Raw genomic sequence first — 14,690 nt, forward strand, 5'->3', positions numbered from 1 at the left:
TCTATATATATTAGTGTGTGTGTGTGTGTGTGTCTGATTGTCTTTTTAGTGTGTGTATATATATATATATATATATACATATATATATATACACACACACACACACACACACACACACACGTTTTAATTGTTGTAAGGATTACTAAGGCTCTTTGTAATTGTATTTGAGCCTTGGGTTGATAAAATTGCAAGTTCTCATAAAATGAAAGATGTTATACTGTAAATTATAGCTTATTTGCCATAAATTGAAATTAATAACTAATCATTAAAAGTAAAATGTATACTTCACTGGTTTTATTTTTCTGAGGGATGTTGAGTAAAGGGCTTTGCAAAGACGTGCTGTAATACTAAAAAAAAATGTGCAGTAATTAACCAAACTTTTCTAGAATGCTTGCTTTTTCCTTGCAGCTGCTTGAGCATTCCTTCACCCCCGACCCTTACCCATGATGCTTTGAATGTCTGTATCGGTTTCTTGCATTTGCTCTTACGCTGCTCTAAGGAAGCAAAGTGAATGGCTGGAATAGGGCAGACACCGTACAGCGCGGGTCAGATTGCAAGCCATCAGAACCCTGTCTGTAAAGTAGGTAACTTCTGAACATCAATCTTTTTATTAGTAAAATTTCCAGTCTGACATCTGATCTTATGTTTCTTTAACAGAGTGATTTAGCCCTTGGATTTTAAGATTAAATGGCTAAAGCTACCAAGCAATATAAAACACAGCAGGAAGCAGTATTCTGTTTGATTTTTTTTTTACAAAAGAATACACATGAAATATTAATGGAAATAAAAAAGTATAGCAAACCTTTTTGATAATCAAGTTTAAATTCACAACTATACTTTTTATTTAAAACTTTCTCAGTTAACTGCTTGCCTCGGGAGAAATTTATTTATAAAATCCTGGATTTTAAAGGATTAATTATTGGATGAGTTTATGGTGTTCTCCACCATCTATTAATGCTTGTGACAAATGTCCGTATTTAGAGGACCTATTTGACAAGTCTAATTTTCAATTAATGTTAAAATGTTAGGAAAATCAGGGATAACTTGCTTGCAAATATAAAAAGGAGTGACGCCATGTGCAGTTTGCACAAATCCAAAAGGGTGTCATATTCTCTTTAAATTATTGCTTTGCATATTTTTGAGTATATTTACTCCATATAATTAATAGCACCATTTTTAAATGCTTAAGCGTTGGTGCTGCTCTCTTGAGTTAAAATGAATAAGGGTACAGACTGTAGTATCATGTTAAAACTATACTTTGTTTATTAATGAATGGCATTGCTCCCACATGTACTTTTGCAAATGTGACTGGCAGTTAACTGGCAGCCCAACATTTCTCCAATCTAAAATTACATGCTTAGTCTTTTAAATCTTGCAATATTAGACAAATTACATCTTGGGGTTTCCTACTTATAGGTACATTTAATTTTTTTTATTTTTTATTAATACGATGAAGGGTACCAATGCGAGACTGAAGAGACCCTTTAAGCTGTCTATGGTCTGCCTTCATCTAGCCTGCTTTGTAAGCTATGCCTGACATTGTGACAGAATTTGTACTTACAAACTTCAATGGGTCTGTATCATGCTCATTGTCTGCATATTTTCTCTCCCCTTGCTAGAATGCTTCACAATTCATCCTGTGTGTCAATCTTTGGTAACTTAATAACATTTTAATAATTTCACTGTTTAACATATAGCATTTCACTGCTTGTAAAAATTCTGTTTACTGTGCTAATGTTATTCTTGAGAAAGCATGATCTAACTTTGTTTGTCTTTTTTCCCCTCTGCAAGCTCTCATCTGTTTGGATACCATTAATAAGCCTGAAAAACAATTTGTTAATTACTACCTCACATGTGGACATTTAAGTATACTACTCTCTAGAAAAGTTGTTGTGAGTTAATACTAATTGGGCTTCCAATAACAAAAAGTCTGGACTTTCCACATTCAACAAAGGCAAACCTGACAACATGCACACACACTGGCCATCCTCGTAGCTTCAGAAGCTAAAAACAGATTTGACTGTTGAAAGTGGAAATTCTTTTAAAATTACTGCAAAGTAGAATATGATATTGACTAGCTTGCAGCTTAATGGAATGTAAAATATTTGTCCATGTCCAAAGTTAAATCTTCGCAATATATGCAGTATTTGTGTTTGTTGGTCTCTGTATTGTCCTACACACCTACAGGTCTTTTTTTTTTTTTTTTTTTTTTTTTTTTTTTTCTGCTTGCTTTCTTCAACTTTAACCTTAAGGAATCTGTATGTATTCAATCTGAATCACCTGAGTGTGTGTGTGTGTGTGTGTGTGTGTGTATATACATATACATATACATACACACACTTATATATATTTGACCTGTGTTTGTATATACTGTATATTTGTATTTTAGGTCACAACTTATTACATCACAGCTAAAGCTGGCCATACATGGATACAAATTCAGCCCTGTTCAGAAAGGACCTACTTATTTTCGATCTGTGTGTAGCAACTGTGGTTGAACAGAAGTTGATCAACTGCCCTGTTGGTATTTTTTTTTGCTTGATTATCACTGCAGGCTTTAGACTGCAGTGCTGATCTGTGTATTGTAACAACAGGGAGGTCTCCCTGCTTTTAGAATACAATGATACTGGGGGGAGGATTTTTGTATCCACATCGAGTGTGTGGATGGGTAATTGGGTCATGTATTGCCAGCTTAAGGTGATATTATATTACTATCTCCCAGAGCACTATTGGGTTATCTTAAAAAGACCAACACAGTACTAGCAGACTACCCAGCTATCTTTGACTGTGCTGTCTGATAAGGAAAGAGTTGCCGCAACAAGACATTCAGTTATTTCTGTAATTTGCAGCTTGATCTTCTGATCTTTACAAACAATAGGTTGTTCACAACAGATTGCTGAGCAGCCTTTGGGCAATAAGGCCAGCCATACACGGAGCAAATTTGGTGGCAGGAAAGAAATTTGCTTGATTCCCACATAAACACAGACAGTGTTGATGCGGGAATCCCTGCCGGGGGAAGACAGCGATTATTGCTAGCAGCTATAGCATACACTAGCGATAATCACAGGTAAAACCCAGCTTGCTGTTTGTACAAAGTTGATCGCTTAACTTGGTACATTCATCCACCCTATACACGGTTAAAATCTCGGCTGGTTCCTGCTGAGCGGGCTGAGATTGGAACCACGTATTACCTGCCTAAGTGATAAAAAATAAACCCTGACTTAAAAAAAACAAAACTGTTTTCATGGTTATAGTTTATTCCTGATTAAAATATGCAAAAAAACACTATATATTCTCTTGAAGTTGCAGGAGTATCGACGTTTTATAACATGTTTGAAAATCTCTGTGATAATGACTACATAATTTATGAAGGTTTGAGGTGTTTTTGTTTATTGGTAAATACTTTTCTGTTGTAAAGAAATGTTTGCTTAGCATTGTGAAAAATATTTTAACCAATACGCACACAATGTGTATATTAACATTTTCCGGCACTGTGCTCCATGCTGAGGATGTGTTAAAATACGCTCTCCCGAACCAGCAGCTGATGTTTCACATGGCTGTTACCCTATCTGTGCTGTCAGTGACAGCTAAGGTCCCTGATTAGGAACAAATCAGAATGGTTCCCAGTCATATAATTACTGTGCCAGCTCTAACATAGTGATTACATGCAGGCTGAAGGCTCCATTGACAAAAATGAAAGCTTTCAGCCTGCTAATGATCCCTGCCATCTTCTGGCTGCTGTATTCATCTGTAGCATCCTGTATTTGTTAGTAGGTAACAGAATTAAGGCTCTTGCACACGGGATGGCTGAACCCATTCAGGATAAGAGCAGCCATATTTCCTCTGCCCAGGTGCAGTGTACATTCTGTTGTTAATATGAGTGGCTGTACACTGCAGTACTCATTGCGGTGATATCGAACATGCAAGTATAATGTGCAAGTGTTTGCAAAAAAACAGAACATTTTAGCCAGCCCTTTTGCAAGAGCCCTAAAATCCCAAAAGCAAAATTGTAGTATATTGCAGTTTACCCGTTCTTAGCGGTTTTGTTTACATTAGTGCTTTTTTCCTCTATTTTCGTCTGTTGATTCAGCCATTAAGTCTGTTATTTTATTCACTTCCTGTAACTGAGAGGAGTGCTTAGAATTGCCATCTTTTGTATATTTATGTAAAACCTTCATCCTAAAAGGAAAATTAACTGTTGAGCCAGGGCTTTTTTTTTTCTCTCAGAGAAAAGGAGCAGGAACTCACCCGCCCCCTCCTAGGTCACCCCCCTACCCGCGCCTAGAACAGCATCTTTTGTTTTCAATGTTTTTATTCAAGTTTTCAGATAGAAATACAAAATTGTCATTTGTCATTATAAGCGAGAAAAATAAATGTACACGAATAAGACATTGAAGGTCAGTTACATAACTGTTAAACCTCTATACACTGGAGTCTTTATATTGCATCATTTACCTATTAGACCCCTTTCACACCAGGGCGTTTTGCAGGCGCTATAGCGTTAGAAATAGCGCCTGCAAAACGCCCTAAAGAAGCTGCACCATTGTGTGTAGTGTGAAAGCCCTGAGGGCTTTCACACTACAGCGGTGCGCTGGCAGGACGTCAGAAAAAAGTCCTGCCAGCAGCTTCTTTGGTGCGGTGAAGGAGCGGTGTGTTTACCGCTCCTCCACCGCTGCTGCCCATTGAAATCAATGGGGCAGCGCTGTAATGCTGCCGGTTTTAACCCTTTCGTGGCCGCTAGCGGGGGGTAAAAGTGCCCCACTAGCGGCCAAAATGCGCAGCAAATCCGGCGGTAAAACGGCGCTAAAAATAGCAGCGTTTTACCGCCGACGCAAGGTGCGGTGTGAAAGGGGTCTTAGGGTCAAAACTAAACCAAACTTGCGACCCTCCATCTGATCTTCCACGTGGGCTCAAGGACCATGTATGTTACAAGAGTCCACGCGATGTCTAATTCAATCAAAAAGAAAGAAGAGGAGGAAACCGAGATAGAAAAATAAGTGAAAGGGAAAGAGAGGGAGAAAAAAAAAAGGGGGGGGGGTGGAAGATAGGGAGAGGGATGCACTCCATTCTTGGAGGAAGATCCTCTAGTACCAGGTCAACTTGTTATGTAGTTGTAAGATATTTGATCCAGGGGTCCCATATTGTATTAAACCGAGTAACCTTATCATTTAGAATTACCGATAGGCATTCATTCAACAGTATCCATGATAATTTAGCTTTAAGTGAAAAGAAATTGTAGGAGACCTAGAGCAGCATCTTTAGAGAAAAGGGAGTCCCGCAAAGAGACAGCTGCAGCCCAGTATATCAGAGACTACGTAATCCAGTACATCAAAGAGATGGCCGCAGCCCTGTCCAGCAAAGAGACAGCCCAGCCCAGTCCGGCAAAGAGACAGCCCAGCCCAGTCCGGCAAAGAGACAGCCCAGTCCACAGCATAACCCCATTCCACGGACAGCATGGCGCAGGCTATACAATTAGGCAAAGGTGGCGGAATGGCGTTACTGTGCGTTCCGCTAGAAAAAAAGCCCTGGCTTTAGCCATTTAAAAAGTGTTGACTGAAGTTTAGGTTTATTTGTTTAGTAAAGTCCATCTAAACCTGCTAGTGCACCTAAAATTACCCTTTCCAAAGGCTGATAATACTGCCCTCATCGGCCGGTTCAATAGAAACTGGCTGACGTTTGGCCGTGAGTACTGCAGCCGGTCAGACAGAAGCCAGCTGAAAGGGATCAATGGGGCATGACCGAAAATAGTCTGTCGGTCAGCAGGGTGTTCCCCTGTCAGAACACAATAGCACTGCAGATGAGATCGCTGTACTAACATTGCATGGTTAGTACAGCAAATCCTCTTTAGCTGTCAGTTGTCTTTTTGTTTGTTTTTTTGTTCAGCCCTGCTGATCTGAAAAAAAAAAAAAAACTATTAGTGTGTACTAGGCTTTAGTGTTATTGGCTGGATCACCAGGTGAAAATAAGTGGGGGGAAAAAACACTAATACAGCCACCACATTGAAGGACCTTTTAATCTGCCATTTTTACATCTGTGTTTGGGTTTTATACCACGTTAAACTGTCAGATACAGTTAAACTATGCAAATAATAATTATATTATTATTTATGATAATAATTTTTATTAAAGCAGTGTACAAAAGGTTTTAAAACCTTATTTACCAATACAGATATTTATAGAAATTAGGTATGCAAATTAGTCAGTTATTGTTAAAGTGGTGGTAAACACACATATATCCAGTGATACAGTGAAGTGACTAGGCTCAGTTATTACACCTAGATTAAAAAAATCCTCCTACATTCTATTCACTACAGCCATTCAAAGTCTAGAATTTCTACAGCTTGTCTGAGCTTTCAAAAAGCAGGGAGTGGGAAGCTGAAATTACACTGCAGGGTTCAGTGAGGAGAGTGGATTGGAGTAAAGGGACACATACCCACTTCACAGCACACAGGAACAGAGTTGAGGCTGCCAATCATGGACTGTGTACTGGAGCTCCCTCCCCTGTCACCTTTTTTATCTTTTGGTGCTGGAAACCGATGTGAGTGCCCCGCACCCGTGATCAAAGACACAGATCCCGGTTTTTTCAGGGGAGAAGAGACTGACAAAGTATGAACAGTGGTCTGTCATCTCCCCTAGTAAGTCCCATCCCCCCTTCAGTTAGAACACAGTGAGGGAGCACAGTTAACTCCTTGATCGCCCCCTAGTGTTAACCCCTTCCCTGCCAGTGACATTTTTACAGTAATCTGCATTTTTTAGCACTGATTGTTGTATAATTATCAATGGTTCCAATAATGTGTTAAAAGTGTCCAATTTGTTTGCAATATCACAGTCCCCATAAAAATCGCAGATCGCCGCCATTACTATTAAAAAAATATTAATAAAAATTGCATAAATCTATCCCCTATTTTTTAGATGCTATAACTTTTGCGCAAACCAATCAATAAACGCCTTTTGCATTTTTTTTTTTTAATCAAAAATATGTAGAAGAATTCATAAGGACTTAAACTGAGGAAAATTTTGTTGTTTGAAAAAAAAAAAAAAGTGGAATGTTTATAGCAAAAAGTCAAAAGATATTGTGTTTTTTTTCAAAATGGTCTCTCTTTTGTGTATAGCGCAAGAAATATAAAAACCGCAGAGGCGATCAAATACCACCAAAAGAAAGCTCTATTTGTGGGAAAAAAAGGACGTCCATTTTGTTTGGGTACAACGTCGCACGTCCGCGCAATTGTCAGTTAAATCTTCCGGGGATATTCAAAATAATAAAATGCATTTTTTTTTTTGGAGTCTGCATAGCAGCTGCTGTGAGAAGATTCCCCATCCCAAGCTTTCACAGTGGTGGCGATCGGAGGGGCACAGGCAGGTGCTCTTTGGTAACACATTACATGTGTACCATGTACCAATCGTGAACTTATCTTTTTTGTTAACCAACACATGTTGACACTGCTAAATTTGGACTGGAATATTGCCTCTGGTAATAAAAGGGTTGAATAAACAAGAATTCTTCAGTGTATTTACATCTTTAACAGTATATCTATGCTTGTCTACTGAATGGCACCATGGGTGTAAGGTATATGCAGATTAAAATTCCATTTGTTATATAAGCCCTGGGTTGGTTGTTTAGCTTTCCTTTATTTGTCCATGTTTTTCAGTGTTTAAAGTGGTTATAAAGCCTAAACTTTTCTTTAACTTTTTTTTACCTTCATGCATTTCTTTGCATGAAGGTAAAAACGCTGTACACGTTGTAAAAATCTTCAGTTCTTTTGTCCCTTCCTTCCTGGTCTCTCTGGGATTTGCTGAGGCATTGGAAGCCATTGGCTCCTGCTGCTGTTAAAGCCAGCGACGAGGGTGTCGGGCCATGCCCGCTGTCTGAATCATCAGATGCAGACAGTGAGGCTCAGGAGTTAGCCCGCATCAGTTCCCTCCATAGAAAGCTACTTTATGTGGGAGGCATTCAGTGGAGAGAGAGGGGGGAGGAGCCAGGATCGGCGGAAGGGTACTTGAGCAAAGGAGGTTTAGGATCGCTCGTTGCAATTTTATTGCACAGAGCAGGTAATTTATAAACCTTTTTGTTTTGTTTTTTAAAGCATTTACAATCCCTTTCATTTTCACTTTGTTTCAGTTTCCATTGCTCTCCTTTTAGTTCAAAATGAAAGGAAAAGAGATTATTACTCCATTGCATTTCTAATCTGTAAATGGCAGCAGTTTGTTTTCAGGGCTCCACATAACCAGTTCTTAGAGACACTGGTCAATTGTGCCCTTAGCTATTAGGCTCCATACACACTAGCATTTTTTTTATAAGCTCCAAAAACATTGGATAAAGAATGTTGATTATAGTGATTTTGTGCCAGCTTGTAGTGTTTTTAGTACCTTTTTAGAAGCGTTTTAAAATGTTGATGTTTTATCAACGGTTTTACAGTACATAAAGAAAAAATGCATGAAAAAAGCTGTTAGGCGTGTTTAGTAGCGTTTAGGAGCATTTAGCTTTTTTTTCTGCTGGAAAAATTTTCCCAAAAACTCTACTAAACCAATTTTTTCTCTGCTTCTTTAAGCTGAAGCTTGAAAATTGCTTCTAGCATAAAACAGTGTGCATGGACACATAGGATAACACTGTTAGCTTCTAAGAGCAGAAAAAATGCTCAAAGTAGCTTCTAGAAGCTTTAAAAAAACGCTAGTGTGGATGAAGCCTAAAAGTGCTGCATTCTGTTTGTTTTGATTTTGTGCATGTTCAGTGGATTGACATTTGCTTCTTTAAATTGCTGCACGTTTTATGGTACTAAAGGTACTGTAAACATGGCCTGTAGATTTTTCCTTCAAACAATTATTTTATTTTTCTGTGATATCAATCTGTTGCAGTTTTACATTCCATTATGATGAAATACAATGGGGCTAAAATAAATATGATTTTTCTTTGATTACTTTGGCAGTTTTTTTCATGTCAAAGATTGATGTTGGCCAACTACACCTGAAACAGATATTTCAATTTGGCTTTTTGGGTGGCCACCAGTGGGTTGAAATACACTTTAGGTACCACGGAGGCAAGATTTTTCCCGCAGTCGTTTTCTGCTCCCAAAAAGCAATTTTCAACATGTCACTACTGCTGGTTATCCCAGTTATTTATATATGCTATATTAATAGAGAATCCATTGGGTTTGGCAGGCATGACACCATAATTTGGGCTTGGTGATGGTCAAAGCATTTTACTTTCCTTTTAACCATGCAAAACTGAAATATCAGTTTTGGGTGGTGTTGACATTTGAAGTAAAAAATGTCATAATTGCATTAAGAATTGGAAACCCATGCTGTGCTACATGTGTTGGCCAGTATGTTTATTCATTAATGAATTAAAAGTCCAAAGACACTATTAGAATACAATATTTGAAAGATGCCAATTTGTAACGGATTTTTTTGTTTTGTTTTGTTTTAATTGTTAGATTTCAGTTCAGAAGAAGAAGAGGAGGAGGAGGAGGAGGAGTTTGATTATGATGGAGAGCATTTATGTAGTCCACTCATGGAAAATAATGGACTGGGTATTCTTGCACGATTTGCTGCCAGTGTTGAGCCCAGCCCGCTGCCACCGCTAGCAGATATTCAGTTGGAAGAGAAACAAAACCATGATGAGGAGAAACAAAGTTTTATTGGTGAGTTGAATAAAAAGTTGCAGCTGTGATAAACACTAGTACGGTGGTTCCCAACCTCAGTCCTCAAGTATCCCCAACAGACCATGTTTTGGGCATTTCCTTTCGATAAAATAGTTGTCATAAATACCAAGCCATTGACTTTGATTTAAAGCAACCATGAAGGGTGAATAAAATTCTGAAGACATGACCTGTTGGGTACATGAGGACTGAGGTTGGAAACAAATGTAAAGTTCCCACTGGTGTTATAAATTGTATGAATTGTGTGAGTTACTAATATTGCATGTGTCTTGAAAATTAAGCCTTAAAGTGGATTTTCAGCTTGCACCTAAGTAGCATTAAAACTGTCCTGTCCCCCCTAACAGCTATGCTAACTAACCCATGTAGGAATGATATATATAGTTTTTTCAGGCTGCTCAGTCTAGTCACCTGTTCTTCCCTGTGTCAACCAGCCACAGCAGCTTGGGGGGGGGGGGGGGGGGCACTGGAGTGAGCACACTTGAACAACCTCTAATACAGCCTGTCATTACCCATAGGCTTCAGTGGCCCATCTAGCCACGCTCGTTGATACGGGAGCAGTCATATGACTGCACAGTAGTACATAGTGGCCTGACAATATTGAGTATATACTGTACATTTTCCTTGCGTAAGTTAGCAAGCTGAAATTCCACTTCAACTATAATGTGTGGTTTTATTCATCAGTGATGATATAAATTAGCTTTGAAATGTGTGTACTTATGTTGAAGGACAGCACAGTGGCTTTGTGATTAGATTCTGCCTTGCAGCACTGGGGTCTCGGGTTTTAAAATCTCTTCATGACACTATCTGCATTGGGATTACATGTTCTTGCTTGTGTGGGTTTCCTACAGTTACTCTGGATTCCTTCCACACTCCAGATATGCAGGTAGGTTAATTGGCTACTGTTTAAAATTGGCCCTAAAGAGAGTGGGATGATGTATTGGGGGATGTGAAGAGAGTATCTCCCAGGCTTTCGGACCGCCTCACACAGCTGTACATTGTACATACCTGACCCCCCAAAAGAGCACGGTTCAAACACACGTATAATCCGGGCTGCCGCTTATGTGACCACACTCCAGGCTCCTTCTATCACCTCATATGGCCCTGTCCGGTTATCCAAACATACTGGATACAGGTGATTCGCTTTCTCCATGACCAGATGGGCTCTCCTGTTAGCCTCGACCCAAAGCTGTGCTTACTTGGTCTTTTGCCAGAGTTAGATGCTGACAAGTCCCTTCGTACCTTTTTGCATGAAACTCTGTTCCTGGCGAGAAAAGTGATTGCTCGCGGCTGGATGCAGGCCCTCCCCCCCCACGGTCCAATGCTGGAAGAAAGAGGTTAACGATACATTCCCGTATAAGAAATTGATATACACGCATAGAGGATGTCCACTTAAATACGAGCAGATATGGGGCAGATGGTTGGGGGATGGGGAGACATGTACTTGATATGCTGTTATATTGATCCCTTGCCCCCCCCTCCCCCCTCTGTTTTTCTCTTTCTGTGCTTCCTCCACCTCCTGGGCCTACTTGTATTGTGTCCCCTTCCCTCTCCCCCCTTTTTTTTCCTTTTTTTTCCTTTCTTTATATACCTGCTGCCCCTTCCCCGGTTGACACGGATTGGTCTTATAATGACTCTACCTATGATGGGTGTCTAAACCCTATGCAGCGCAGCTAACCCACAGAACTCATGTATGCAACACTGCCTTGGCCAGGTTGGCCCTCATTACTTGATGTACCTTATGTATGCTTACTATGTATGTTATCTTCTCTGTTTCTTTCCCCTTCTTTTTTTCTTTTCAATAAAGTTTGTTTTTCAATAAAAAAATAAAAATAAATTGGCCCTAAAGTGATATTGTATTTAGTGCACTCAAGATAGCTGCCTCATCATCTACCCCAGTGGCAGATTAGGCATTTTGAGTGTTAATAATTTTTTTTTTTTAAATGTCGAAGTACTTCATGATATATTGTCAAAACAATTTCATTGGCAATCCATGCCAGCATTGTTCCTTGCAACATTGATGCAGGCAAATGTTTTTGTGAATCTGATATAGCCAAATTTTACTTTGCAGTAATCAAATGCCAAATAGCAGCTTTTTGACTGAACCATCATCTTTTATATGTCAGTTGTGAACTCTACATTTGAGGAACAGCTGCAATTACACATTGTAGCCTCACTGTATATTGACCAGCAAAGCCTCATATATTTTTGTCAGTCCCCAGATTTACGTATGTTCTAATTTTTTACTTTGTGAGACATTCGTATATTTGTGAAACGCTGATGGCGGACGTGTTTTAGTTTTAGCTTCGCACCTCCTGTGCCTAAGACTGGCCGATTATCCTCGAACCCAGATGCTTAATCCATTTCATGCTCAGTTGCCTTTCTTCTGCAAACTTGGGACACTCACCATGGCTCTCTCGAATGAAAACAAATCTCCAGAGCTACTCCATCAAGGAAGCTCTCACTTCCCCTGCATTCAAGATGGTGCAGCCTGCATCGGACTTTTCCCACGCCAGACTGTCCATGCTGCTTCCTGGAGGGAAAGACTAGGGAGAGAGCCGCACTAGCTCCTTATCACCACATAGAAAGATGCCAGACTACAAAGATCTCCTGCAGCAGATTGACAAGATGCTCTATAAAGTGATCTAACACACCTATTACGGAATGCCTCCCTGAGGAAAAAGAGAGCTTGGCCAAAGAACAGAGGATTTGGGGACTGGAATGGAAGATACCACCACTCTCCTGGAGAACCACGAAAAAGAACTAGAGGCCTTTCAATATAAAAATGCTACTCTGCACTACAAGCTGGAAGACCTTGAAAATAGGTTTGGTAATAACACATAAGTGCAAATTAATCTACAATCCATGGTAGCTGTGCTCATCCACGAATTAGCCCCAGCTACTTTTAGCAAATGTCTTGAATTTGAGCAAATACACAGGGTGCTTGTCTGAAAACCTACATCTGGACCGCAAAGGGGTGTCATTGTTCATTTCCTTTATTCCCCACCCCTTCCTTTTTTCCCATCCATCCCCTTTGACGTTGCAGATTCTCCCCACATTTGTGCTTCTTACCTTAGTAATCAGCACCATGAATTTGATTGGCTTCCCAAGCCTTAAATTGATTGTAAAGGCTCCTTTTTTTTCCCCCTATAAAAATAATAAACATGTTATACTTACCTGCTCTGTTGCAGTGGATTTGCACAGAGCAACCCGGATCCTTCTCTTCTCGGATTCCTCTTCTGTGATCTTGGCCCCTCCCTCCTGTTCAGAGCCCCCACAGCAAGCTGCACCCGAGCTGAATTACGGCTCCCTATGTCCATTCAGACATGGAGCCCCAGCTCCGCCCCCTCTCTTCCCTGATTGGCTAGCTGATTTTGGCTGAGACACAGCAGTGGCGCCATTGGCGCCCACCACTGTCAATCAGGAAGGAGAATCTCGGACAGCATGGACATCGCAGTACAGAGGGGGACCTCACATAAGTGTTAGGGGGGCTGCTGCAAACAAGAGGCTTTTTCTCTTAATGCATAGAATGCAGTAAGATAAAAAAAAGTTCTGCCTTTACAACCACTTTAACTCATAAATATTTTCTAGTTTTTCCTCCACTGCAACAGGGACCTGAACAGGTTATGGTTCCTGCCTCAGGACTCTTTCACCAGTCCCCTATACCTACTTGTACATACTGACTTAAACTGACCTAATAGCCCCATTATTCTCAGGACTTCTGTGAGCCCATCCACATACAGTGCATTCATAAAGTTTTCAGACCCCCTTCCCTTTTTTCTATTTTATTATGTGGCAGCCTGATACTACAGTTGTTAAATTCATTTTTTTCTCATTAATGTACAGTACCCATAATGACAAAGTGAAAACAGGATTCTACAAATGTCTGTAAATTTACTGAAAAAACTAAAATATCATTTGTGCTTAAGTATTTAGACCCTTTACATAGTACTTTGTTGAGGCACCTTTAGCAGCAATTACAGCCTCAAGTCTTTTTATGTATGACTCGACAAACTTTGCAAACCTGGATTGGGGGATTTTCTGCCATTCTTCTTTGCAAATCCTCTCAAGCTTAGTCAGGTTGGATGGGGACTGTCAGTGGACAGACATTTTCAGGTCTCTACAGAAATGTTCAACAGGATTTGTGGCTCTGGCTGGGCCACGCTAGGACATTTATTGAATAGTCCCTAAGCCTATGTTGTCTTGTCTGTGTGCTTAGGATCGTTGTCCTGTTGGAGGGTGAACCTTTGGCCCGCTCTGAGGTCCCAAGTGCAGTAGAACAGGTTTTCTCTGTACTTTGCTCCATTCAGCTTTCCCTCAACCCCCGACCAGTCTTCCAGTCCCTGCTGCTGAAAAACACCCCTACAGCATGATGCTACCACCACCACGCTTCACTGTTGGGATGGTATTGGGCAGGTGATTAGCAGTGCCTGACTTCCTCCAGACATAATGTATAGAATTGAAGCCAAACAGTTAAATATTGGTTTCATCAGACCAGAGAATCTTGTTCCTCAGTCTGAGAGTCCTTCAGGTGCTTTTTTTCAAACTCCAAGCGGGCTTTCATGTGTTTTGCACTGAGGAGAGGCTTCAGTCTAGCCACTCTGCCATAAAGCTCAGATCGGTGAAGGGCAGCAGTAAAGGTTGTCCTTCTGGAACTTTGTCTTCTCTCCAAACATGAACTCTGGAGCTCAGTCAGAGTGACCATTGGATTCTTGGTCATCCCTTACTAAGGCTCTTAGTATTTTAGCATCCCAGTTTGCCAAACTTCTTCTATTTGAGAATTATGGAGGCCACTATGCTCTTGGGAACCTTCAGTGCAGCAGAAAATATTTTTTTAGCCTTCCCCAGATCTGTGTCTTGCAGTTATCCTATCTGAGCTCTTCAGGCAGTTCCTTTTGACCTCATGGCTTTTGTTCTGATACAGTATGCATTGTCAGCTGTTAGGCATTTTATAGAGAGGTGTGTGCCTTTCCAAATCATGTCTAATCAATTAAAATTACCACAGGTGGACAATCAAGGTGTAGCAACATCTCAGCAA

General features: G+C 40.2%; 1 protein-coding gene across 1 annotated transcript in view; it reads left to right on the plus strand.

The window, feature by feature from the left end:
* TNRC18 (trinucleotide repeat containing 18) overlaps window positions 1-14,690 on the plus strand; it is a 392,145-nt gene that overhangs the window by 246,742 nt on the left and 130,713 nt on the right. The window contains 1 exon segment of the mRNA XM_077448715.1: window positions 9,431-9,637. Within this exon segment, the coding sequence (XP_077304841.1) occupies window positions 9,431-9,637 (207 nt within the window).

This window comes from Lithobates pipiens, unplaced genomic scaffold (genome assembly GCF_037356315.1).
Source record: "Lithobates pipiens isolate NorthernLeopardFrog02 unplaced genomic scaffold, aLitPip1_a1.2 Scaffold_22, whole genome shotgun sequence".
NCBI classification, from domain to species: Eukaryota; Metazoa; Chordata; class Amphibia; order Anura; family Ranidae; genus Lithobates; species Lithobates pipiens.